Source organism: Buteo buteo, chromosome 11 (genome assembly GCF_964188355.1).
Source record: "Buteo buteo chromosome 11, bButBut1.hap1.1, whole genome shotgun sequence".
Taxonomy (NCBI): domain Eukaryota; kingdom Metazoa; phylum Chordata; class Aves; order Accipitriformes; family Accipitridae; genus Buteo; species Buteo buteo.
In genome coordinates this window covers 27,491,972-27,519,307 of record NC_134181.1, presented here as the reverse complement: position 1 = coordinate 27,519,307, position 27,336 = coordinate 27,491,972, and the positions used below count along the sequence as shown (strand labels likewise).

The 27,336-nt window shown below is 40.2% G+C and overlaps 1 protein-coding gene across 1 annotated transcript; it reads right to left on the bottom strand.

Annotated features, from left to right (window-relative positions):
* Window positions 1-1,812: 1,812 nt before the first annotated feature.
* Window positions 1,813-27,326, bottom strand: SUSD2 (sushi domain containing 2). Its single transcript, XM_075039583.1, has 15 exons — window positions 27,260-27,326; window positions 24,684-24,888; window positions 23,140-23,291; window positions 22,468-22,635; window positions 22,044-22,218; window positions 20,364-20,565; window positions 19,151-19,236; window positions 18,268-18,536; window positions 15,636-15,779; window positions 13,957-14,112; window positions 11,960-12,208; window positions 10,572-10,844; window positions 9,955-10,137; window positions 5,185-5,275; window positions 1,813-2,583 (listed from the first exon to the last, which is right to left on the bottom strand). Exons 1-15 carry the CDS (start codon window positions 27,324-27,326, stop codon window positions 2,502-2,504), a joined length of 2,502 nt encoding a protein of 833 aa, XP_074895684.1. The 3' UTR covers window positions 1,813-2,501.
* Window positions 27,327-27,336: the final 10 nt, after the last annotated feature.

The following is a 27,336-nucleotide window of genomic DNA, read 5'->3' as shown; positions in this document are numbered from 1 at the left end:
TTAATATCACAGCAAAATAATGTGCCACATTTTTATTTCTTTGGGCTGAATTCCTAGTGAATGTGGATTTTTTAAGCTGATGAAATATTGAAAAGCAATAGCAGTGTTCTGTTAGCTTGGTGTTACGTGGTTTGTTGGGTTTTTTTTAAATGGTAAATGCAGAAATACTTAGTTCCTCCTCACACATACAACATAGAAGTATGTTCAGTTACTTGGCTTACAAAGTCTGCTAAGTCCTGATCCTGAACTTTGGTTGCACAAGAGCTCTGCGAGCAGATGTGATCTTGTTGCCACCGAATATATGTGTATGTGTGTGCACGTGCACGTGCATGTGTGTATAACTAGGGAATTGGAGATCGCTGTGGTGGGAGAGTTACCAAGACCATCCAGAAGGAACAACTTGCAGTGGTGGGTATTTGTTTTTACCGCTGCTTTGTTTATGATGGGCTAAGCCAAGTAATTCTGATTCATAGAAATCAACTGTGTTCTCAGATTAACATACAAATTTTTCAGGAGGACCAGAGTTCTAATTCATTCCATATATTCCCTTTCCAGTCTGAGCTACTGACATCAAGTGCTGCTAATATTCCTTTACAAGTCATTGTGTGTGCATGCAGCACTTCCTTGTGGTACATACTGTCTAACGGCATATGAGACATTACTACTTTGTGATTTAATGACCCACAAAATTCTGCTTTCCAAGGACTGGGACCCCACTGTGTTACCTGTTCAATGAATTTAGATTCCATTTTGTCTGGCATTCTGTTCCTTAAGGACACTGGAACAGAGGAAGCTTACAAGTTTTTAACACAAATTTTTAACACAACTTTTAACACAAATGTTTTAATTATTGATGACGAAGTTCACAAAATCAAGCTTATATATCTCCAAAAGGCCAGTTCAGTCTTCCAGCACCCCTAGGCAAAATCACTTTCATTCATTCTACTGCCCACTTTCTCCACTAATCAGTTGCACACACAGTTGACATGCGTGTATAATCAGTTGCACTTTTTTTTTTTATTTGAACTGTAGCACACTGGCAATGGACAGCCAGTTTGTTGCCAATGATCATTCCCCAGTCTTCTTTCAAAGTTCTTTTTTTTACAAGATTTTTTCTTTCTATTGTACAGAATTGTTTGTATTTCAACTTATTGTATTCAAGATCACTTGTTCTCATTTTGTAATTTTCTGCTTGTGGTTTGTGGTTTCTGATTACAAACAAAACCAATGGCAACAGGAATGGCAGCTAATAAGTAATGAATAATTTTATACTTGATACTACATGGTCTGAGACATTTCTTTCAGTTTGTCCTGTTCCCATTATAATGTAAAATCTGTACTGCTTCACTCATTAGTTTTCCTGCACATTTGGTACATAGTTTGTCCTTGCTTTTTGAAACCACCATAATTTTCCAGTAGTTTATGAATTAAAGACCTTAGAAAACCAGACCAAACAACCTGCAAAAGTTAGTAATTCTTTCACTATTGAAAAGAGTTGCATAATACAGAACTGACTTCACAAACCGTTTGGGATGTAGCCAAATGCAAATGGTGATTTTAGGTTTTTTTTGGTAAAAGGATTCTGTACAAGGCAGTAGTTCAGAAATCACTGTTTAATGAAGATAGTGAAACACACTGTAATACAGCTAGATATTAAAAGAGAAAGAGTTTGCATGTTGCAGTTATTCAAGGAAAACAATGCAAATTTTGCAGAATATTTCCAGTGCAGGTAGCAGATTTTTTGTTTCAAAGGTGGACTGTAATTGGGCAGTTGAATAAAGATGGATGTAAAAAAATTCATTAGCAGTTAACCTGGAAGGAAAGGTTTCGTTTTCTGAGTACTTCCCCTCCCTGCCTCCCACCCCCAATTATATCCTTTTAAAATTAGGTCAGAACTGAATAAAAAATGCCACTTTGAGTCTGTATTCAGATACTTGCCAAAATGTAGGAATGCAGTGTTTAAATATCTTTACTATCTCTCCCTCCCAACTAAAAAAATCCCCATCAATCTGCAAATTCAACCTGACTTGCCAGTAGTCTGACTGTGCATCTACTTTCACGTCTATCTAAATCAGCCTTACATGGCCTCAGAGAAGGCAAATGTTTCTCTGATGATGGCTAGCATATTAAGCTAGGGTTCTTTTCATTTTACCGGCTTTCAAGTAAAAGAAGAAAAGTGCAGAGAAACCATGAACTCTTGATTTTTTCAGAACTCTGGTTCTGCTGGCAGAGATATGACTGTTAGAAGAAACCAATGCCCGTAACTCTGAGACTGATGCTTTCAGAAGCACTATCTTTTACTTGTGATAGAGACTAGGCTGAGCCTGCCATGATATAATCCCCGGAAGTTGGTTAGCATTTCCCATACAATTCAACACTCATTATATTGAAAGCAGAAATCAAATTATAGCATACTATATAAAACTATTGTTTGTGTTTGGAAAGTCTATCTTTGTTGCTGTGGATGATTTAATCCTCTGCTATGCTTTTTCTGTATTTCATTAAAAACTCCTCTGGATTTTCATTGTTTCTTGTTCAGATACAACTGGAACCTCTGAAACAAGTTTCTGGTTGCCTTTGTGTCTTTGGAAGAAAAGACAAAGTTTAGAAAAAAACCTCAAAGGCTAGTGATGACTGTTGAAGTAGTTGCCATAATGTCATTACTTAGATCAAGGTAAGAATATTGGGTTAGGTGGAATAGTAATGTTACACTAATTTTTAAAGTACCAGTTCTGTGTAATGCTAGTGCATACCTCCCCCAAGGAACAAAATCCCTTCCCTGTCATAGACTACTGAAGATTCAAAATATTTAAATTACCAAAAGTAGTGACTGAAGGATATGTAGCACTCCTTCTATTTGAGCAACATTTGATGAAATTAGAGAATACTGAAGGTCTACCGTTATTCCTGTGCAACAATCGATTTCTGTTTACTAGTACGATGGTCTAAATTATAGGAGCAAAAGGAGAAACTGGGCAAATGTCACTGGTTTGAAAACACTGATAATGAAGGGTCTGGAAAGAAGGTTGGCTTTTGAGTACAAAAAAGAGGAAAAAAATCTGAGTGAGCAGGGAACTTGGGATTCAGTGGTAAATTCTGGACCTTTTTTTTTTTTTTTCCTAAGAGAAACATATCACCAAAATATTAATAGATACATTTGTGACTACCTAGCAACCCTCACAACTAACTGAGAGGGAAAAGCATAAACCAATTTACTGAGCACTTTGGTATTTTGATTTCCTGCAATTTTTATTCTAAATACTGTGATTCTGCACACCCCACCCCAGCCGCCCACCCTATCTCTGCTCATAGAATCAAGTGATTGTCTGAGAAACTTATCTTTCACTTTTAGGATAGAAAGGTGGCTGGGGAAAGCTTGAAAATAAAGCCCCTACTTGTTTTTCTGTTTGTTAAAGGAGAAAGAAATCTAAAAGCATATAGCATTCAATGATTAGGATTTTTGTATATTTCTATTGGCCTTGCTGCTTTTTAAGATACTTCACTCTATCTTACTATGTAATTATGGTCCTAGCTGTGAACACTGAGAGCAGGTCCTTTTCTGGATGATTGTCAGAGTTGGGTGCAGAGGCAGAAGTTTTTGAAGACCTACAGTATGTAGCACTACTTCTTTCCTTTCTTATATAAAACATATGACTTGTCATAGAGTTATATTTACCCTGAGATCCAGAAGAGTATACTGTAGATGACAGACTTTCATGGTTCAATAATGGTCTAATAAGCCTTCCCTAGTTAAAATTTATCTGTTCAAAATTTGTTACTGCTATACAAAGGACTGCATCCTCTATTGCTATCCAAATACACAGCCCCGCTGAGTGCTATGGACCTTATTGAACTCTCTCAAAATTTTTTTCATAAATTATAAGCTTTTGGTAGCATATGAAAATTACCTACAGATTTGCAAAATATGCAAGAGTTTAGGATGGTTGGTGGCTTCATTCTATTTTTTTAATTAGTTTTTGATGTACAATGATGAGTTTAGAGTAGCAGTTCTGTAAGCTGTTCCCAAATGTGAGAAGTCTATGCAGCTGTAATAGTAGTGTTTTAAACCAGTTGGTTTTATATGTGGGAATCTGGTGTGTGTAAAATTTGGCAAATATAGGAGGTATCCTTTGCCTATGCATTTTTATGTATGCAAAAAAACACTAATTGATGCAGTTATCTACCCTGTGTTGAGTATCCTTTTTTTTTTTTTTGTACAGGGGAGGAAGAAAAAGTGGTTTGGATATGAGTGTTCTCTGTGAAGTGTAGAAAACGATGCTTATGTGATTTAAAGGAAAGGGGCAAAATTTAGCAGTGTCTCTGACCCTCTGATAGACACAGGTAATTGATGTTTGAGCTTAGAATCAATGGGCTGTATTTTTAGTTATGGACACAGCTATCATACTGGGTTCTGTTCCAAGAGTCTCTGCAATGATGAACCTGCTAGAAAAGCACAGAGGCAAAAATTTATATATTTTTTAAGTGTCTTGTTAGCACTGGCTAACAGAATGAATTATATACAGAATATATGAAATCATAACAACCTTTTAAACAAAGGACTAAAACCTCAAAGAAGTAATTTACTAGCCACATAACGTTTTGTAGAGATTTCTTTTAAAAATGTAATAGTTTTTATAGTGAGTTTATTTCCGTGTAGTAGAAAGGTTCTGAGAATGGTCAGCAAACTGATATATCTTTAAAACTCTATTCGCCTCTTTGACACAAGAGACATATAAGCATTCTCTAGGCAAATTCAAGCATGCCTTAAAGTGGGAATATGTTCAAACATATGTGGAAAGTTACAGTATCAGGCAATGCATTCCTTAGATGATACATCAAATTTACCTATTGGTATCATGAGCACACCTGTTCTGAAACAGAACACTTTTAATCAGGTAGCCTTATCACTCAACAAATAAGTTATTTTGACCAAAGAGTCCTGTTCCTTCTCAATCAATCAATCAGTCACATGTTTGTGTGTCCTGACAATACAATTCCAACTTTGCTTCATAGTCTTCCAGCAGGATGCAAGGACTATCCAGACTTGATGTTTTTCATAAAAGATAGTAGCATGAAAATATAATTTTTTATTTCTTTGTCATTGAGAAAAATGATTTAAAAGGTCATAATACTTGTTATTTCTTTAGCAGGTTCATTTGCGTTTTCAGTTCAATTGTGTTTTACCTCTCCTTTCTACATAAGAAAGTTAGACGTGCCAGGACTGCAAGACCGACTATTCCAAATACACAGCCAAGAAGAATTACTTGTTTGATATCTGAAAAACAGAAACCAACCACAACAAAACAGGAAGACATTGATACATTTCTTCATATCTGTTTGAATGTAGTCACATGTGACAATTTTTTTAATTGTCCTTCATCCAGTAACTTTTGTACAAGGCTCAAAAAATTCTGTTTGACTTACACCCTACAGGCAAGTACCCTGTCTCTGCCAAGCGATGAGAACCCACCATTGGCCTTGGCAGTTTGGTCCAGTGGTGATTTGCCTCTATTGTGAAATCTTTGTATTTAATTTATAATCTCAGGTTATATTTCTTGATTTTAATATGTTTTGCAGCCTGCATCCTGGAAATGATAGACAGACAACAATTCCATAATAAGAAGACCTAAAGTTTTTTGGCATCCTCATCTGAAAAAAAGTGCAGAAGACTAATGAGATTTCTGACAACTTTCCAGAAAGAACTGTATTTAGACAGAGCCTGAGCCTGAAAAATGAAACCTAAAAGGGAGGGTGGGAGGAAGAAAAAAACAAAAGACAGACAAAACCAGGTTGCACTTAAAACCACCAAATTAGTGTCTGTCACAATCAGATTATATGTATATATATTGCTAAGGCTTTATAATTTTTAGCTGCATTTTACTTCTAATTTTACTAGATTCTCCTTTTTGCTTTTGCTGGATGGTTTCTTTTTCTTCCTCTACGTGATATTCCGTGAAGGGAGGTTGCTGTGGTACTGGCAAGACTTGCAGTGGGATTGTAATTAGAAGCATAGCAAAATAATTATTAGCAGAGGATTTCCATGGAAACTTTAATTGAAGGAAGCAAAACTCAAAAGCAACAATATGCAGGCCCAACAGCATAATTTGCATTTGAAATTTCAAATACAGGAATGGATTTTGCAAAATAACTGATGTTCAATTTTCTTGTTTCTGTCTCTCTTCCTATCCAGTTTTCATAATCCTCATGCTTTTATTTTAACTGTTCTAGCTTTTGAGAAACAGAAGCAAATAGCAACTAAAAAACCTTGGTGATTTGCAATACAGAGCTTGAATCTGATGTGCCACAAAACTGCAGCAAGTGTAATGGGCACTGCACTGTAAAGAAGTACCCCTGGAAGCTGAGAATAATAGAGGACTGGGCCTTGTGTTCTTGACCAGCATGAAAGAAAACATTTGAAAATGTGTATTTTAATAGTTCATGCTGGAAGTAAAAATGTGACCACTAATCACAGTGGCTAGGTCAGTGGTCACCCATTCAGGCGCCCAGAAGTTTGGAAGTGGTGTCCATTAATTTTGTCAGCATTTTCCTGGCATCAAGAAGGCCTCCTGTCATGGGGCTTGATAAAATGGATCTTGGTGAAACAGCAGCAAGCTGCTGTGTAAAGAGGAAAACAGTGAAGAAAACTGACCTCAGTAACAACAGATTTTGACAACGTGAAGACATTTTCTGTGCATATGCTGAATTCAGAATCAACACAAGGAAAACCAGCACTGAATTTGAACTGTGTCTTAGACCAGAGGTGGAAATGTATTTAGAGGAAAGTAAGTACTATCTGTCAATGCTATAAAAATACTACAGGTTTAGATATAAATGAGAAGAACTTTGGACTGTTTTGCCTATCTTGTCTGGAGAGACTTGGACCTGTCAATAAAATAACCTTCTCAGACAGAGACTAATATCCAGCAGCATATCTTAGGATGCAAAAGGAGAAACAAGGCTAGATACAAATGCCATTATTAGGGCACAGCAGTAAAAAAAATGAATGACGAACTGTGTATCTAATTTTTATGTTATATTGCCTCACTCAGTTGTCCGTACTGTCAGTATCCTGCTGCTGTGGACAGCAATGCCATACTCCAACTTCCTGAGGCTGATAAAAATAACAATTTTTGGCTCACATTACAAATTAACTACAACCTCAAATATCAAATAGTAAGGAAGGTCTTTGTTACAATCAGATTGATAAAATTCTTTCACACCTTGTTGTTCTTTGTCATCTTTCAGGAAACCATGTGCTGGAAAACATCGGGGGTTTTGTTTGCTTCTCCATAAAGCTGTGGCATGTCCCCATCATTCTGAATGCAGTTAATCTCTGTGTATCTTCTAGCTCCTTCCCTCTGATCTCTCAGCGTTGGCTTTTTGCCCACCTTTCTCTAGTGTAAATGTCAGCATCCGGTTTGCTTATTGAGACTGACTGGCTCCTATCCAGTATGTATGTGGTTGATGGCAGCAATGGAAAAATGTTCTTAGCTTTCAGCTTGGCAAAATGTTTTGCCACTGACTTTTTAAGATCTGGCCTTACTTTGTAAAGATTGCATTCTTCTCAGACTTTTGACAGACAATCTATTCTTACTGTGAACTATGAAGCGTGCTAAATTACCTGCTAAACTTCTGAATCTCTCATATTTTCAACAGTAAACTAAAGTACTCCATATGCTCTGGCCTATCATATTAAACAGAAATGTTTTGAAATACCTCTAGGTTCACTCTTTCATTACTGAAGTTGGCCCCTGTGAACACAATCAGTTGCATATTGATTACTAACAATGACTGGTCCAAGAAAACATTCCATAAATGTTCACTCACCTATTTAAAATTAAGCAACACTCCCTGTTTTGTATGTGGAAATGTTCAATAATTATTTTTTATGCTAAACTCCACAGTTTGCTGCCCAAACTCACTGCAGTTCATCTCACAAATATCACTTAAATGTGCAGAACTGAGTTGGAAATGAACAAGCAATTGGTGCAGGCCTGCAGAGGCTGATGAAATGCATCAGCTGGCCAAGAATTCATTGCTGATGTGTCGTGCACTTTCCACATTTTTTGGAAGGTGCTCAGAATGGAGAATCTGTTGATATGAATTATTTGATGAGTACTTTTGGGGACAATTAACTCAGCATTAAAAGTGCTTCAACATGCCATGTGGCCTTGCATCACCCTAGTGCTTTGAAATATTGCCATCTTGAGGACATTTGGAGTGTACATGGTGTATGAATAAAAGAAAGTTGAAACTGTTAGAAAATATTGGGCAGTTTCCTGTAAATCGTAGAGACTGCCTAGCTGCTACTAAATCCAACAATCCCAGGCTAATTGATAATCTAATGGTAGTGACACAAGAGGGGTAATAAATTTGTGTTATTTATACTAAAAACTATTACATCATTCACAATAATTTTATGGCTATAGAATAGTACATTATGTTTTGAGATAACATAATCCTTTAGAACAAAGGAGTGGAAGCCTTCAACAAGTGTGGGCTGTGTCTGCTCTTCAATCACAGAATTGCAGAATGGTTGAGGTGGGAAGTGACCTCTGGAGGTCATCTTGTCTAACTCCCCTGTTCAAGCAGGGCCACCCAGAGTCAGTTGCCCAGGACCATGTCCTGACAGCTTTTGAATACCTCCAGGGAGGGAGACTCTACAACCTCTCTGGGCAACCTGTGCCAGTGCTCGATCACATTCACAGTATAAAGTGCTTCCTGATGTTCAGAGGGAACCTGCTGTGTTTCACTTTGTGCCCATTGCCTCTGGTTCTGTCCCTGGGCACCACTGAAGAGAGCCTGGCTCCATCCTCTTTGCACCCTCCCTTCAGGTATTTGTACACATTGATAAGATCCCCTGCCGAGCCTTCTCTTCTACAGGCTGAACAGCCCCCAGTTCTCTTAGCCTTTTCTCATAGGAGAGATGCACCAGTTCCCTAATCATCTTTGTGGCCCTTCGTTGGATTCTCTCCAGCATGTACACGTCTCTCTTGTGCTGAGGAACGCAGCACTGGGAGCACTGCAGGTGTGGCCTCCCCAGTGCTGAGCAGAGGGGAAGGATCACCTCCCTTGACCTGCTTGCAATACTTTGCGTAATGCAGCTTGGGACACCATGAACCTTCTTTGCTGCAAGGGCACACTGCTGGCTCATGTTCAACTAGGCATCCACAGGCCCCCCAGGCCTTTTTCTGCAAAGTTTCTCTTAAGGCACTGATTTTTTAATGTGTAACTTTATAACCCACCCCTCAGAAGGTTCAGACTGGATATATGTTTGCCCCAGTTAGTTGCAAAGAAAGTTAAAACTGTATTAGTGATGACAGAATGAAGGATGACCATAAGTGGCTGGGGGTTATGCCATCATTTAGACTTGAAAAATAGCTCAAATTATGTGTATACTAAAGGATGTGAATAATGTCTAGTTCTCTATGTGTATGCATGTATGCATAGATTATATATTTATAAAGCTGCTAAAAGAACATTACATTTACATAAGAAAATTACCTGAAAATAATGCTGTAAGTAAGGATTCTTTTCGTAGCCTTTGTATTTTTGTGTTACGGAATCATTTTTAGCTAAGTACTATGCTTTCCTGTTTTTCTAAGACTGAGTTTGAAATTTATTTTAGGTCATCCACTCAAGAAGCTTGCCTATGAGTTCCTTTCAGCCAAACCTAGAGAAAGGGAAGCATGTAGTCCTAAATCCTTAGAAAGAGTAGATACATGAAATAAATAAAAAAAAAAAAAAAACAAAAAAAAAAACAAAAACCACCATAAACCACCTGTTACTTAGATCTGAATATTAGTCTTTCTAGAAACCCAGGGATCTTATGTCCAATGTCTTCCCAAGTAAGAGAAGTTGCTTTTGTCAAGGGCCATCATCATATACTGAGATCACCTTGTTTGTGATAATGATTTTTTAATGTCAATTTGTAACATTTAAAAGGAAACAGACCTGTTCTCAGGATGCAACTGGGTGTGTCTCCAGACCAGGCCCCCGTCACTTGGCAAATTCTTTCCTTTGACCCAGTGAGTTCATAGCCCTGATTGCAGATGAAACTGATGGTTGAGCCCAGCAGGTAGGTAGTTCCATTCTTTCTTCCATTGGTTGGATGATCCAGCCAACCACAAGAGATCACTAGTAAGAGAGACATAACTGGTTAAAGTATTTTGGTTTTGGACTAACAAGTCTCCATCACAATGATTCAAATGGCATTTTAGTGGCAATTCATGGAAAGACAAAGATCTTTAGGCTAACTGGAAGACAATACTTTCTGATTTTTTATTTTTAATTTTTAAGTCTGAGGAAGGCAGTTGAAGGCATAGAAAATTAAGATAAGGATTCTACACAGTGGTGTAGTAGTGGAAGAAATGGAAAGAAATTTATTTTGTATTTGTCTAACTATCCTACCATTGCAGAGTTTTTCTGGTACAAGGACAATTCCTCCCAATAAGAATGTTTACAGGTGCATGAACCTACAGTTGAGCAAAGCCTCCTCAAACAGTGTTAACTATATAGATGCCCTCTAGAAAGAACTGTAGCGATGGATGCTTTGTGGAATGTTGTATCACCTGGCTTTAGATTTTCTACCAGCAGCTTGTGATTCTGATGAGATAGTCTGGTGGAACTTCCCACTTGAAGGCTTCTTGTTGTCAGGACATCGAATCTGCAGAACGGGTCAGAGCCACACAGCAAGACCATCTCTTTCACCAGGGGATCAGCAGGGTCTTCATAAGGAAAGAACACGGGCAGAAAGGAAGCATTGTGCTTTTCCCCATAAAAGAAATTGTTCAGTAAGAACTCTGTGTCATAAGTAAAGAGAGAAGTTCCATTTTCAACAGCCCCTTGGGAGATGGAGAAAGAAAGAGAGAGATTCATATGTAACACTGCCTACAGATCTATACCACCTTCTGCTAGTAATCCAAGTGCTTATTTACATAAATGTAGCTAGAGCTGGAAGAGATCTATGAATCCCTACAGCTTCCTTCCAGCTCAAGATTATTTTCTTCTTCATATGCAGCATCTTAACTTAGCACTAAACATAGTGTTTGGTTAACCTGGTGTTTGATCAACTACTTAAAATCCAACTCAAATAATTGTGTAACTATGATTTTACATAAAGATGGTTTTAGATGCCTGCTGGCAAAATGGTGATAAAGAAGTACCTCAGACAGAGCTAGCTAGCTAAATGAAACATTACAAGCAACACAAATCCTGACCCTGCATGTCCCCAAATTTATCACGTCTGCCGTGGCCCTGCTTTTTGTTTTCATCCTGCTAGACGAGAAACTTCCTGAAGTAGGACCAGTGACATTTTTCAGTATGATCTGAATCCTGGAGTACGGCTACACTGTGCTTGATACAGAGATCAGCTGGTAGCCAGAGAGTATTTTGCATCATGTTTCTGGCCCATCTCCTAACCTCATGTCATGAGGAATGCTGCAGGTTAGATATACCAGCCTAATCACTTTCATTAAATGAAAGGCAGCCATTCTTTTACACACACACCCCACCATCCCCCTCTTTTTTAAAGGGACAATTATTAAATTGTGATTTAATAAATGATTTTTCAAATTGTCAGTGTGGTACTTGATGGAAACATTGATAATATTCTGGAAAAAGATAGCTGACCCTGGCTATTGCTATACTTCTGTAGTACTATAGTCTGGTGATGCTGTGTTTGACTGACCATAGTAGGTGGAATTCTGAAAGTGTATGCTGTGAAATATGAGCTCTGCCTCTCAGTGGAACAAAGTGCAGGACACTCCATCACGGTTCTATCTTCAATCATTTGGCTGGGTACATTACCCACTTGGGTAGAGGAGGGCATACTTCTCTTACTCCCTTATCTTCCCCCAGTATAGGTTGCTTAGCACAGACTTCATTTGCTGGTCTGTAAATCACAAACTCTTTTGAATTTGTAAAGAAAATGTAATAATAGACTAGAGAAATGACTTACAGTTAGCTCCAAACTCAAACAACTGCTGGGGACTTGCATGAACTGACATGGTGGTTTTATTCTTGAAGGTATACTCATCCTCTGTATTGCCATTCATTACCCCAAAGAGACCCTGGGTGCGATTCATAAACTTCTCTGGGAGCAGAACTGTCAGGGTCAGAAATCCTCCACTTCCCCTTATTTCTACTCCAGACCCAGAAGAGAACATCACTGTGATGTTCTGATCAGCTGTAGAATGGAGAAAGACACCTATAACAATGAGAGGAAGAGGACAAAATAGATAGTCATACATAGTGAACAGATTGTTGTGTCATGATTTTTAACCATTTTTCATAAAGCTTTTCCTCCCTTCCACTCTGGGCTTCATTCTGAGAAGCATTTAAAGGGAGGCCACACCTTCATACCCACAACTGTGGTAAAGTGGCTACTACAGAGTAGTAGCAAAAAAAGACCCACAGTTGATACAAGCTGCACTGCCTTCTGCCAGTGTCCCAGAGCAGAAGCTTTAAGATATGAGATGATTACATCAGAGCGTGGCTGTGAGCTGGAAGCACTGGTCTCAGTGGTCACAGGTTTCCTCTGCTCCTTGACTGTCTTGCCAAGACCTCCCTAATGTGGCTTCTTTTCAAAGCCCCATCACTGTCCTTTCCATTATTTTTTTCCTTCCTGCATCTCTTGGCTTCTGCAGCTCCTTGTCAATGTAGCCTACTCTCTGCAATTCATCACACTTTCCAGTCATTTCAGGAATACTAATTGCTAGCCACAGAAAACGTCCTCCGATGAATAGGAGGCTTACTGTTAAAATTCTAGTAATGTTTAGAGTGTTTTTCAAATTATTATAAAGACTAATCAAATGATCACACCCTTGGAGGAAAAAAAGTCAACTTTTCTTAGTCTTTTTGGCAGAAGAATAGAGGAATAACATCTGACCGATCAAGAAAGCTCCTGATAGGTGAATGTGAAATTCAGTTATATTTTAGTATATATTTTGGTTATATTTCACTATATTTCATTTTGCTTTGTAGGTTTCATTGCATTAGATGCAGTAAGCTCAAGGCAGAATGTGGAGTAAGGAGGTTTTAATTCCATCCACGCTCCATGCGATGAGAAGGAAAACCATTGCTCTACAAGCCACTGAAAGAGGACATAGAGGATGTGGGCATTGAAGCCACCTGTTAAAACACTTCACTGTCATTGCCAGGATTGCATGCCATCCCTTCATAATCTGCTCACATCCCAGAAAGTTCAGGCAAGCACCAGGTGTTGGTAAAGGTTGTCATTTATGTTATTTGGACATTTTGGGAGAGGAGAACGTGCCACCATCCAGCCTACTGGAAAATCAGACCACTCTGCCTCCTCCTGGACACAGCATAGGTGCTTCCAGTTACAGCTAGGCTAACTGCCAGCAACGCTGATGAGAAGCAGGAAGGTTGCAGTTTGTGATGTGCTCACATGAACTATGACTCCCTGCTACACCTCTCCATGAGAACACAGATAGCCACAGTGTGCTTCTCTGTAGCACACTTGATCTGTGGCTATTTGGAAGGAGATGTGTAGCCCATAATTCTGGTGGCTATATTCCTACCCATATTGTAGCTGTCATCAGTCTCAAAGGCCAGAAGAATCCATGCACTGGGCTAGTATAAACACAGGACCGGGTAGGCAAATTGGATGAATATGGCATTCTCCCCCATGCTCTCAGTTTTATTTCTTTCACCAAGAAATGGTGTGCCATGCCAACTGTGCACTACCACTGATTCTGCCTCAATCTGGCAGCAACTGAACTGAAGGAAGTCATGTAATAAGAAAATAAATTCTAATGAGCTGGAGCATTGCCTGTCCTTTGTTTCACTCCTTATAATTTTTTGAGTGACCTGCAGCCTGTTTCGCAAAAGGACACTGAAAAGAGAGTTGAAATGTGTGCCTCGAGATATTTTTAACTATACATGGGCTCCATCGGAATACAATAGCTTACAAGGCTGATATTTGTAACTAACCTTTCAGGTCCATCCAACTTTGCTCAGAGAAGTTGACAATCTTCTGGTTCAACAGGACCTCCAGATTCAAATCCTCTGAGTAGCGTACTTCAATCACATCAGAGCTGTTCTCCTGCATGGCCACTGCAGACAAGCCTGTCACCTGAGCCCCAGTTCCTTCCAAATAAAAAAAAAACAGCCCCCAAAATACCCAACATGATATAAAGTAAATATGGAAGGTTATAATGATACAAGCAAAAAAAACCCTAAGGTACTTCCTAAAAATAATTAAATATGATTATTTATATTTGATGGAATTGCTAAGCATATAAGTCACATTAAAACCCATAGTATAAGTCTCCTACCAGTGTAGTATTTTGAAAGCAGAATGTTTAATGCTAAAAAAGTCTGGAAATTCTAAATTCTTTATCCCAATGACAGTGGCTGAGCTATGTAAGAAGACTGGTTGATCTCCTTCTTGCACATTTGGTCCTGTGAGTAAGGCCTGGGACAATCGAAGATAATTTCAGGGAGGGCATGGCAGAAAAAGGAAACAGAGTGAACAAAAATTTAAGAAACTGATCTTCAGAATGAATTGCTCAGTGACTCATGCCACTGCTACCACAAACACAGTAAAATCTTTCAAGGGCAAAATATTTTCTTGAAAATCTCCATCCTATCCAATGTGATATTCAGTGTAAGCATTCACATCTACATGGGTGCTGAAGTGCACAGACAATTTTTAGTCCGTCCTTATAATTCTATCAGAAGTACCAAATCCTTGAAGCGCATCCCTGAGGCCAGCTGGAATATTCTTTCCTGAGGCAAGCCTGCTATTTTACACACCGCAGCAGGTACAGGAAAAGCATAGACAAAAGTACCTGACATAAGGCTTTTCAGGTTGTCGTGAGAAACATGATCCCATTCTGCTGTTTCATACTCTATTTTCCCCTCATTTTAAAGAGCAGATATATGACAATCTCCTCCTTATAGGCTCATCTGCAAACTACCCATTCAAATGATGAGGGCCACAGGTACCTCCAGAAAGCTTCTTCTGCCCTAGGTTTCGTTTTACAAACAAGCCAAAAGACCAGGACAACCGAGCCCTTTGAATAAAAAAATTACCCCCTTAACCAACTTCTCACCAGACATTCTGTGCTTTTCTACTAGCTTGAGGTGCTTAGAAAGAATTTTTTCCCCATCCAAAGTATGTTTTCTCAGCTCCTTCTAGGACATTTTTGCTCTGTCAACACATGCATGCATATACACCTAACACAGAAAGAAAATAAAGCAGGGCATACACTTACCTGCTTTCTATTAATTTTCAGCTACAGTACTATCAAAATGCATCAGCTAGGAGTTATGCCTGTTGACTGATTCCTAGATCTGACCTTATGTTTCCTTACAGATGAAAATGGACATGGAGAGAAATGAGAATTGTTTCCTTGAGCTCTTGAACACAACGGAAAACCTTACACTCCCATTACTCATATGCAATAAAACTAGCAAATAATCTTTGATTAGGAAGTTATTTTTTTCCTGAACATTTTGTCTGCCTTCTGATTAGCTTCAAAACATCAACTTTTCACAAATAGCCAAAAAAGAAGAATATGAGAGAAGATAGGAGGAATTCTGTAAAGTGCAAATCAAGCAACCTCGGAAGCTATTTGTCATCACTGCTTCCTCTCTTACCAACTCACCATTGGGAAAGTGTGCCTGCTGTGTCCTCCCTTGCACTCTTAGGGATGTGAGATCAGACTCTACCAACGTGTATTCTCCTTGGCCTTTGAAGGTGAAGTTCAGACCATCAAATGTGAAGAAGTGAGGATCCCCAAAAGCAGATGCTGTTTTTCAAAGCAAAAACAGAAATAAGAACAAGCAAAAACCACAAATCATCACTCCTCGTCTTAGGTTCACAAGAAAAAGAAAGTCTCATTGTGGTGATCCAAAGAATGGCATTTAAACAAGGGAAAAAATGCAAGGCCATTCCATGGTAAATGTGACATGAGAAACAGCCATGACAACCTTGAACAGCACTGTGCGAACAATGAGAAATGTCATTCCAGTTACTCTCATCTTCCTTGGTCAACTTTTAGGGCTGCACTTTAAAAGGCTGTTATGGGCAGCAATGCTTACCTGGTAGACCCCCTACCAGGGCGCTTCCAAATGTAGCTGGAAGTAGTCTTTGTAGTCAAAGAAATGGGATGGGATTTTGAAGTCTCCTCTGGCCTGAACAGAGAGAGATGGCAGTGATCCTCAGCCCCAAAACCTCTCTGGAGTTCAGCAGATATCCTTGGTTTTGCCTTTTAGATCATTAAGAGGTCAGAAGGCCCCTCTCCCTTCCAGCAAAAAAAGTAGAAGTTATGTCATCTTATCTGAGATATGACTCACAACAACTAAGGACATCTATGTGGCAGATAGCTCCTTATCTGTTTGATTATTAAGTGTTTTGGGATCGTTGCCTCTCTCAATCTCTCCCTAGAGAAAGAGTCCCCTCCATAAATCAGGTTCATTAGACCAAGGGAAAGAAGGCCATTTTTTTCTTCTCCTCAGCAGTCAGTGCATTCGCTTTGGATTTTCAGACCAAAATGCATGTAGCAAATGAACACTCACAACAGAAAATCACAGCAAAGAAGGCCTGCCCTGAGTGATATGTTCAAGCAATTTCTCCACATCGGGCAGTTGAGGTGTTTAAGCCCAGCATCCCATGTTCCAGGAGAGTTCTGTAAGTACCAAGGTAGGTGACTTTTTTCGCTTGAGCTGATTTTGCACCGTATCCGTCTTTGGCATGCTCTGAGAAGCATTTAGCATTAAGATCTTTGCAGAGGGTTCTGTGGCATTTGAGGGTTTGTTTTCTCAGATGCTTAGTCTTGCACAAGGTTAATGAACACTCTCCTGGCTGTGCTGTAGCACAGGTGGTTTGACATATACTTTCTAGGAGAAAGACGAGCATCTGCAGTGCTTAGTGAGAGCTGCATGATGGATTTTTGTCATGTTCGAGATATGGATGTAATGGCATAAGTATGTTTGGGAATCTTTTTGCAAGACCGCGTGCTTCACATCCCTCATCAACATGTCTTTGCTTAAGAGAGGCCTTTCTGTCCCGCAGTGGAACTGTCAGGGCCCTGAGCATGCTCACAGGCCTTAATTGCCTTGCCCAGTCTCGCTGGGCCCTCTACCTACATGCTCTGTCCATGAGCTCTGTCTAAGCTCGGGCCTGGGCCTTCAGTCCCTGCCTGAGCTATGTCATAGGTGTACCTGTTTCCACCTTCAACACAGCCACGCCTGTGCCTGGCCATGAACCCTGCTGATCCGCACACATCCCTGCAACTGACTTTCTGGCTTGACATGCCTCGTCACTATGGACTTGCCTGACAATTGCTGGACTGTGTCTTGCTCTCGTTACCATTACTGGACCAGATCTTTGACCCTGTCCATCAGACTGACTTCTTAGCTTTCCTTTGGACCTGCCTTGTCACCACAAACTCAACTGGAGATCTGGACTCTCAACTGACTGCTGCTGCCATCACAGTGTCCATCCTGCTTGCCTCGCTCAGGACTGGGCCATGGGCTGGCAAGGACCTGGCCCTTCCAACCTTATCACATTTGGCTCCCAGCTCCCTATTCCTTTGTTGCTTCCAGACAGGCAAATTTGACGGGGGAAATCAGGAAGGACTTTCACTATCTGCTATTGCTACTCCTGGGAGAGTCTCGTGTTGTGTCACATCACGTCCTAGTTAGCTCCTTCAGTGCCCTCTGCAGTTTTCTCCTTTCTGCCTGAAGCAAACCACTGCCTCTTTCCCTCTTTACAGGAGGCCACAGTCCTGCTGGACACCTCAGCACCCCAGCAGCACAGAAGAAGGCAAGACATGTAGCAGCAATAGAGTTATGGCAAGACTTGAGGACTACTACTTAAAAGCAAGGGGCAGGGGCAGTAGACATGCTTGTAAATGGTAAGACTTCCATAATTGATATAAGTAGCGTTTTTCAGCATGTCAGCGTTTCTAGCTACTGCCAAGTTGTCATTAACCATCCCTAACCACCTTCTTTCTGAGAAAGTGCCCACTGATGGTAGGAAGTCATGGACATTGACTACTAGACTTTGGCTATTTAGGTTCCAGGCGTTAATGAGATACTCAACGGCAGAAAAATCTGGCAGGACAATTAAAAACCGCATACAGATTTTGCCACTGATAGATCAATAGAAACCTTCCCTGGAAATTTGCCATGGGACATTGTATTGTCATCTGACATACATACATATACAAATATTCTAAAAGCCAACACTGTATCAAAAAGCTACACTCGGTAATGGAATTCTGAAGCCCTTACCAGCTCGAGGCGGGTGATACGTCCTGCAGTCGCTGGAGGGCCGCCTTTTCATATAGAAGTGACAATTATCAGACCACAGGCAGCAGTAATAGAAGCTGATGACATCATAAAGCCAATGGGAAAAGCCAGGTATCCGGGGAGGCTTCATGAAAGGTGGTGAACCCCAGTCATGGCCTCTATCAGGTGTGCTGCCTGCTGTGGAGTCATGCGTGAGGATTTGGCTCCCTGTTGAGTCATAGCAACACTGCTGTCCTGCCGCATACTGGGGACTGGTTGAGAAGATCAGTGAGAAGAAATTCATTGTTCAGCTCTGTGAAGTCCATTCATATTTAGAAATTACCTATTGCCTTTTTATGGATATAGCTAAATGTTTTGGTTGCCAAGATTTATATGATATCCAGAGATGATACCTCCCAGTTAAACATCCCCCTTTGCCCCCACTCTGTTCTTATAAATTAGACCAGATTAGGGATAGGGAGGGAGGGGTTTTTAACCAAGGCATTTTGGAAGTTCTGTAGGCATCATAGCTATACGGACATAGCACTCTTTAAAATTGTTCTGATAGAAAGAGTGCAAAGAATAATTTGTTGAACTTAAGGAGACCAATACAGGAAAGGCTTATTTAGGCCTAATCAAATCTGTTTTAGACATTAGCACTTGTTTAGGTATCCTAAGTTTTAGCACAGTGCAATTAATTGTTTATTAAATCTAAGGCCTTAACTTCATCTCAGCAATGAGGACCAATACATAAATAAGAGGGAAACAATGGCTGCTATGACCCTGAGAGTTGAGAGTCAAGAGACCTTTGTGATTTCTGTGACACTGCTATCTCTGAGGTGGAACAAGTAATAAAAAAAATGCAGTTTTAAAAAATTTTCTTTACCTGGCTTGAATGGCTCTTACACAATGCACAGCACCAGGGTGATAAGTACACACACTCCCCTTTTCAATGTCACAGCCATAATCTGTCTGAAAAAGATCAATGCTCATGCTTAATGGGGTTATTTCCCCATTGTCCTTTCTATTTTTAGGTCCTCTCCCCACCCTTTGTCTCCAACGTACGTGTAAAGTCTAAATGAACTGTTTGTGGCTGTGTGTTGAGTAGCACGGCATGATAGGAAAAACAGTGAATTTAATACTGAAGTGATTGGAGCAACATGTTAGTCTAACCTGAGCATTTTGCAGTCTATTACAACAGATCTTGAAGAACAGATGCAGCTAGATGGGGAATTCAACTATAAGTGCATAGCAAACATGGATCACACCAAATGAAACTTAACTTTTTTCCTATGTTCTTAGACAGAGGCAGTGCAGTAGATCTAATTTTTTTTTCTTCATGTGCTTTTAAATGTATCATTTAAAATACACATCATGTTTGGAGCTTCATAACCAGGAAAGGATAGTAACAAAAATTACCTAACTTTTCTTTTTTTTTTTTTTTTTTAATATGCATAAACACACTGCCACCCTTTCGTATCGTAAATAGGACATGAAGTTACCCTATCTGGTCCTCAGATCAGCATTGTAAGTGGAAACATAGACTAAATGGCAATTGATTTCTTAGCTTTTGTCAGGTGCTTGTTAACAGTGAAGCTGAGAAGGAGGAAGGAAGCAGGAGACAGGAAATAATAATGAATTACAGCTGTGAACCTGAGCTCTGAAGTACAAGGTGGAAGGGTTTGCAGCAAATTATGATATACTAGGCAGAAACGTGGCCTGTTTCTTCCAGCATGGGACATTGCCTACAAACACAAGCTGCCATCTTGTAGGATCTCAAAGAAGTCATCCCTGCTCCTAGCTCCACAGAGTTCACTGCCCTCCCTGAGAGTTTTCTGTCTGCCACTGGAACTACTGTCTTACTTCCCTGTTGGAAGGTGATTTCCATCTGCTGTCCTACAGGCACTTTTTTTATTCATACTACCTGGATAAGCTGTATCTACCTCTGCCATTTGACATGTTACTTGTGCAAATTTAAATATAATTTCATTTCCTTGCAATGACTTTTCGAGAGGGAACAGGGGTGTGTGGGGAGTATGGCATTCCCTAAGCTTCTACTCGGAACCGTAATAAGCCAGATGGATCGATTAATAACTTACATGGAATCTGCCAGTGTCAGCTCTTGCCTGTGCCAAGGTACAAGGGCAATCTATAATTTCTTCCATGAAGTTTGGAAGCTTCTCTTCCTTTCTGTCCCATTCCATACATTTTGCAGTTGCCCATGCATTTGGGTCATTTCTGAAGTCTTCACCAAGGTGCCAAGCCAATGCATGCTCATTGCTCCAGACTGATGGAATGTTGCTGGAAAAAAAAGAGCCAAAAAATTGATCTGATAGCTGAATAAGCACTGTTTTGACAGTAACACTGTGTCTTAATCACTAACTATAATTACGAAGAATCTTTTAACTTGCAAGTTGTTATTTCATTACAAAGGCCACTGCTTTTGTTTTCCTGCAAGAAGTTACAGCAAAATGAAATTTTCCTAATTTAGAAGGTGACATGACATCATGCAGCAAGTATGCAATAATCAGAATACATTTTAGCATTTGTGATTCTGACTTACATGGATCTTCTTACACACAGGTTTTCTATTCATGCCTTATCACATTGTAGTTCCATTTAGGCCAGAATGAAGAAAGCCTGGATTCTCTAACAAAACCTAAACCCATGCCCCAGTAGTATCAGGCCCGATGGCAATAGATGGGGAGAAACCATTCAGAATCCTTGAAATGTTCTAAGGCTACTCTGCTTTCCACCCGTGAAAAAATATCATACATGAAGCGTAATAAAAAAAACCTCTAGAAAGTGAAAAGTTTAGTCTTCCATGGGTAGTGACTCCTAAATGGTGAAAAAGGTTCTGATGTATTAATAATATGTTCTAACGCTGAAGAGGTGGCATTTATATATTCACAAGGGCTACACCATTTACATCAAAAATTGCAGACGTGTGGAAGCATTATAAAGGAATGTCTATGCAAGCTATGGGGCACTCACAGAGGTCAATCACCAAAAATCATGGGGAAATATGCAGTGAAATAAAAGGAAGTGGGCATAAAATTTGTAGGAATGCAAAGGCCTGCACAAAAATTAGAAAAAAACTAAATTCAGAGGAAGGGCTGTGGCTGTAGTGACAAAAGTTCCACAATTAGGCCCTCCTCTACAGTTGTGACAGAAGAAATCAGCAGGTCCTAGTTTGCCGAGGGTACTGGGTTTTGCTGAGGTGGAGTAATTTTCTTCATAACAGCCTGTATGGTGCCATGTTTTAGATTTGTGACCAAAACAGTGCTGATAACACACCAATGTTTTCGCTATTGCCGAACAGTGCTTGCACAGTGCCAAGGCCACCTCTGATTTTCACGCCAGCCCCAGGGAGCAGGATAGGGGTTGGCAAGAGGCTAGGAGGCAACACAGCCGTGACAACTGACCCAAATTGACCAAAGGTATGTTCCATGCCATAGACCATCATGCTTAGCAATAAAACTGTGGGGGAATTTTTGCAAAGCAGCCCTTACTGGGTGACTGACTGGGCATTGGTCTGCTTGTGGCAGGTGGTGAACAATTGCCTTTGCATCACTTCCTCTGCGCCCATGCCCCTCTTCATAAATGGTCTTTATCTCAACCCATGAGTTTTTCTCACTTTTGCCCTTCCAATTTTCTCCCCATTTGTTCATGTGAAATGAAGCCTGAGTCCCTGTTTTAAATGTCAAAGGAGACAGCAGCTTTAATACAGGAAGCAATAATAAGGTACCTATGATCAATGAATGTTGTGATGTACTTGCCTTTGCCCATCAGAATAGCTGCTGGGTGTAATTCTCAAAATTCCAAAGTCCCACATACTGTAATTTCCTTTAGCAGGTACAGGAGTGAAAGAAAATTTCCCAATATTGGGTATTCCTCTTGCCAAAGTATAAAGATATTTCCATTCGGCCAACCAGTTTTCCGAGTAACTGTCACCTGTCATATAGAGGAGAAAGAAAGTAGTTTTGGATGCTGGAAAAGAACAATTACCACAAGATTGAAATTAGATGTCTCCACCCATCTGTAAACAAAGAGGACAAGTTGGCATTATTGTCATGAGTTATTTATACTTGCAGATCTCTTCTTGAGGCCTCAGTGAAAGTGATTGCACGCTGTACAGAGCTCTGCACGTAAGTTACATTTGTGATGACTGCTTGTGTGCAGGTAGAGGAAGCATCACTTCACCTGTTTCCTGGTATCCCCAGACTTCTATGTTGATGTGGGTTGCTGCAAGTGCCTGGTGTGTCCAGGTAAGAGTTAAGTTTCCATCAGTGTTGGGGGTGCCATAGTATTGCCATTTTGTCTCATTTACCAACGTGCATTTTTCTGCATCCGAAACTTTGCTGTGATGTACTGTATTACAGAACAGAAAAAAAGGATTAATGACATTTCTGCTTTGCATAGCTCTGAAGAGGTGCCACTATATTATTTAAGATTTAGCAGTACTTCCCCTGTGTATGTTTTCTAACAGGATGCATGATATAAAAAGAGTAAGCTGAAGCTGAGAGAACTCAACCCTTACTAATGTCTGTAGTCCTTAGATTACAACATCACAATGCAGTTAATTTTTGATAGAAGTAGCTACAAAAAAGGAACTGTTTTGGTCAACCTCATTTTTAAGCAGGACTTTTTATGACTTAATGCTGCTGCTGCTGTATAGCAGCAGAACTCAATTCCTGTGGAAGTTCATCTCTCAAAATACAAATTAACACGAGGGCAGCAAGTATGAGTTGTCTGAGGCCAAACAGCCTGTTAAGGAAGAAGAAAAGTGATCAAAAGGGAAAGGCTTATATAAACTTGCATCCATGGAGCAAAAATATAGAAAGAAGAGGGATACTGTAGATTTAAGTAAATAACCTGATAACCAAGTTCCAGAGTACGGAAATGTCAGTCCACCATCTGTAGAAACTTCAAAAGGGATGAAACCAGTCTCATACAGCAATGGGGAGATGCAGTGAGCTTTTCCATCCTTAGCAACATAGCCACTGGTTTTGATTTTCTGCTTGAACCTGTTGATGTTGAAAACACTTTTCAGTGTTGCCATCGAGAGCAGGAAAATTCTGAATGTCTCAGTTGTGTTTCATTAAGCAACCTTGTGTCATGTGTAGATCATTCCAAGTCCTGTGGCTGTTTTGCTTGTAGCAGTGAATATAAACTGGAAAAATTTGTGTGTACTTTGTGCTTATTACACCAGTGTGGATTCTGCTGTGCACTGCACAAATACACAGCAATCTGTAAGCCTTAGATTTACTATTTAATCACTGGGGGGGGGGGGGGGGAGGGGGTGTGTGTGTGTGTGATAAATTAGCAACAAATAACCAAGGGACAGCAGGAAGGCAAGGGTGATGCTATAACATTGATAGGATTACAGGGTGGCTAACATTGACCATGATACGCAGGCATTGCAAATTTCTGGTTTTGCAGGGGTTTTTTTGCTGGTAAGTCCTGTGAATACAACACAAGTTATTTCATGCTGTTCTAGAATTTCTGTTGCAAAGATTAACTCAGAATTCATTGCTTGTTATTTAACCATCTGCTTCCAGTTAGAGCTCTTGCCCAGTGCGCTGAAGTATAATCCCACCTGTGACTCTTAAGGATTGATGTACGGTGACTGCATAGCTACTCCAAGTACTGTAGGGAGTTGGGGCCTGCCAGGAAGTAGTACCTTCGCTTGTCTGCACCAAAGTTTGTATTGGCTATGATAATGCAACTATGCAGGTAATTCAAAGTACACAGTTGTGTTCTACAGAATGAATGCCTGGGTCAGGGGTTTTCCCAATGAAGAACTAAAAACCTTTTCAGGTAGTGCTATCCAGACGGGAAGGACTCCAAAATCTCACTCAGAACCTTCTGCGGAAAGAATGTCAGGATATCGGGGTCAGTAAAATCCAGTGTACTGTATGGATCACATATGTGACATAGGTACCTAAGTGTGATACAGGCTGACATGCTTAGGATCCACGGCTTTGTCTTACAGGAAAAAGACAAGGTGTCCTACATACATTTCTTTCTCATTGCTTTCTCATTCAGATTAAGAAATGAATACTTCTTTTTCACAAAATGGAAATGCTAAAAAGGTATTGACAACAAAGAGCCCCGAAAGGCAACTCTTTTAGAAAAGTCACTGTTTTGATATGTTAAGGGAAGAACTAGCAGAGTAATGATTGCATTACACAATAACTCCACCAAAATTAAATGATCCTGTGTAGAAATACAGACAACATGTATACTTGAAGGTGAGGGTTAGCAGAACTTTTCCATGTTTCAGGATTCTGACAACTTTACAAAGTAAGTTTTCACTCCTGTGTAGACTAGTCTAGTTTTGTGGTAATTACCTATTGTCAGAAAATGAGATTAGAAGTTCACCTCCCTTGGCAGAGAAATATAAAATTATGGCCCACCTGCACGTTAGCACAGAAGAGGCATTAAGAGCTGTATTTTCAATCAAAAAGACTTTTCCTCCCATCAGAGATCCTGAGTATGGAGAAATTTGAAGACAAAATTCTTTATAATCAGGACAGCAAATCCCCAAGGACTGGCATGTCACCTGGCAAGAACAGGTACCAAGCAGCTCCCCACATTGGTGCGAGCAAGAGTCTTGACCTCCTTGTTAAAAGAAATAAAAAACATAGTCAGGAATGTTCTTGAACTCTTCTGGATGTTCTCTGAAACAGAAGTACATCATCTAAAGGACTACTGTAAATAAATGAAGTAGGCTGGTTATCTCAGTTTAGGAATGTATTTAGCTGAAGGCTGTAATCACTTGCATATTAAGGTTGCTCCATTTTGAATAGAAAAATACACTTATTTACCTCCCAGCCAGTACATAATTTCACCGACTCCATGGGTATTTTTACATCTAAAGGAAAGATAAATCTCCAGAGCAGCCCCTCGGTGAGTGTCACTAATTGCATTTATTTCTGAGAGCAGGTCTTAAGCAAACCAAAATGGGGTCCCGTCACTGTCAACCCTACATGGGAATCAACAAGAATAGAAAGCTAGTGCTCTTGGATGAATGGAAAGCTAACATTAGTGACAAAGTGCGCTCAACATGAGATTATGAAAAGCTACTGAAATTTCTTTCTTTTGTGCATTTTATTTGAGTCTAGCCTTAACAAGGTAGCTGTTGAGATGACTAGGTACACAGACAGATGACTAGGCCCTTGTTGAGGTGACTAGGTCTAGCTGAACAGACCATGAGTAATTACTGGGCATGACATGAAAAATTGCTCAACAAATAAAACAGTGAGAAGTTGACAGCTGTTACAGTAACACCGTGAGGAACAGCTGGATTTCACAAACAGTTGAGGGGGAGTGAAGTGAGATGGACAAGTTGCACAGACAACTGGGAGCACCAGGAACCTTTTGGGGAGTGTAATCCTGCAGGAGCAACACTGCTTGGCTAACTCTATCAGTAATACTGTGCAATGCTGAGATGACCTAGGTAAGTATCAGAAATTCTAAATTTGGACATGGATGTAGCAAAATTGGGACCAATGATGAAAAAGTAATTAGAGGACGGTTGCTTATTTGGGAGGACACAAACAACGAAAAAAGGGAGGGGTCAAGGTGGACTGTGAAGAACAAGCATGGGAAAATGGAGAGAAGGGAACATAAAAGGAGCCATAAACAAGTTGCTGGTCAGCATGTTTCTTTGACTGAGCCCTGCAGCACCTGATCACCATAGCCATTTTATTAAATCCTGTTATTTTCTGTATCACCTCGCTGTCTTGTGTGTGCACATGCACGCGCATGTGTTGTAATCCTAAGTGAACTTCAGGATGAACCAGACAGTAGGAGACCCACACTTGGAAAGACCCAAGGTCTGAGCTGTTGACCATGTAAGGGACTTGGGATCTGGGCTTAGCCGGTATAGGCAAATTTAAAGCCTGTGCTAGCATGCACGGTATCTGTGAATGTGGTGGGTCTGTGAATCTGGAGAGAAAGGGTGTGTTTGTGTTTTTGCTAGTGACCTTCCATTGTGATCAGCTGGAGAGGAGGAACAGAACTGGGTGGTGTGCAGGTTTATGGGAGTGCTGTCTGTGTTTATCTGGATGCCAGTAAAAGCACTGCTCTGTGTTAGCCTGTATGGCTGGCTGTGTTAATGGGGTGGGTGTAGTATGTGTATCTGCCTCTTGGCAATAGAGGCTTAGCCTCCATACTGGCTGTACTTACAAACGGGAGCAGCAGTATCCACATCTGTGGGACTGAGACAGGAGGAATTTCCTGAATCTGAGAGTACAGCAGATCTGACTCTAGTGGTTTAGGAAGGAGAAATCTACTGCGTCCCAAAAGCTGCTGGATTCACCTACTCCTCAAAGGTCGTTAACAATGTATGAGCAAGACTAGGAGAGGAAGAAAGAATTTACAGTCACCCCTCATGGGACTGAAGAGCAATTGCTTGCAGTTCCAGGTATGTCAGCTTCTGTCAAAATGAGCAGACAATGTCGCTGAGTGTTGTTTTGTGTATGGGGTGGGGGGGCACATGGAGGGCTGTTTGGTTTTTTTGGTAGGATGGAGAGACCAAGAAAAGGAAAACTTAGTAAAACCTCTATTTTTCTCTCTCTGCTGGCTTTCCTCCTTTATCCTGGGATAATATGTGGGTGTGTGGCAGGAAAGAACAGGAACGGTAAGGAGTCAGAAATAAAAGTCAGCCTTCATACTATACCAGAAAACCTACTTAAGATGGAGGTAGAAATGCTTGTTCAATATAAGGAGCTAGAAAGTTGTTCTGTGTCTTTAAAAATATTTACTGCATTCTCCAGACTGTTTACTTACAGAAAAGATCCACTGTCCTACTGGAAATTACAGAGGAAGCGGTTGAAAATGACACCATGCCGGCAAAAGCCAGCTTGTGTGCCTTTGCTTTAGCTTGTACAAATGGTGTCAGTAATTTGTTACTGAGGTGTGTATCCTGAAGTTCAGAAGTCAAAAAAGTTTGTAGTTAAAAGCAGCAAAATTTTTGAAAGTCACTCACCTGCATTCCAAAGAGCGGTGAGGGTGAAGAGAATGAAGAAAGAAACATCTATGCCAATGAATTTCATATTTTGTCCA

What these genes read in the sequence shown, in the direction of transcription:
- SUSD2 (XM_075039583.1), bottom strand. Translation starts at nt 27,326, where the DNA reads ATGAAATTCATTGGCATAGATGTTTCTTTCTTCATTCTCTTCACCCTC. An exon ending in GCAGGCACACTTTCCCAATG is followed by an intron (nt 14,113 to 15,635) that starts GTGAGTTGGTAA and finishes TTTATTTGGAAG; the next exon opens with GAACTGGGGCTCAGGTGACA. An exon ending in TTCTTATGTAGAAAGGAGAG is followed by an intron (nt 2,584 to 5,184) that starts GTAAAACACAAT and finishes TTTCTTCCAAAG; the next exon opens with ACACAAAGGCAACCAGAAAC.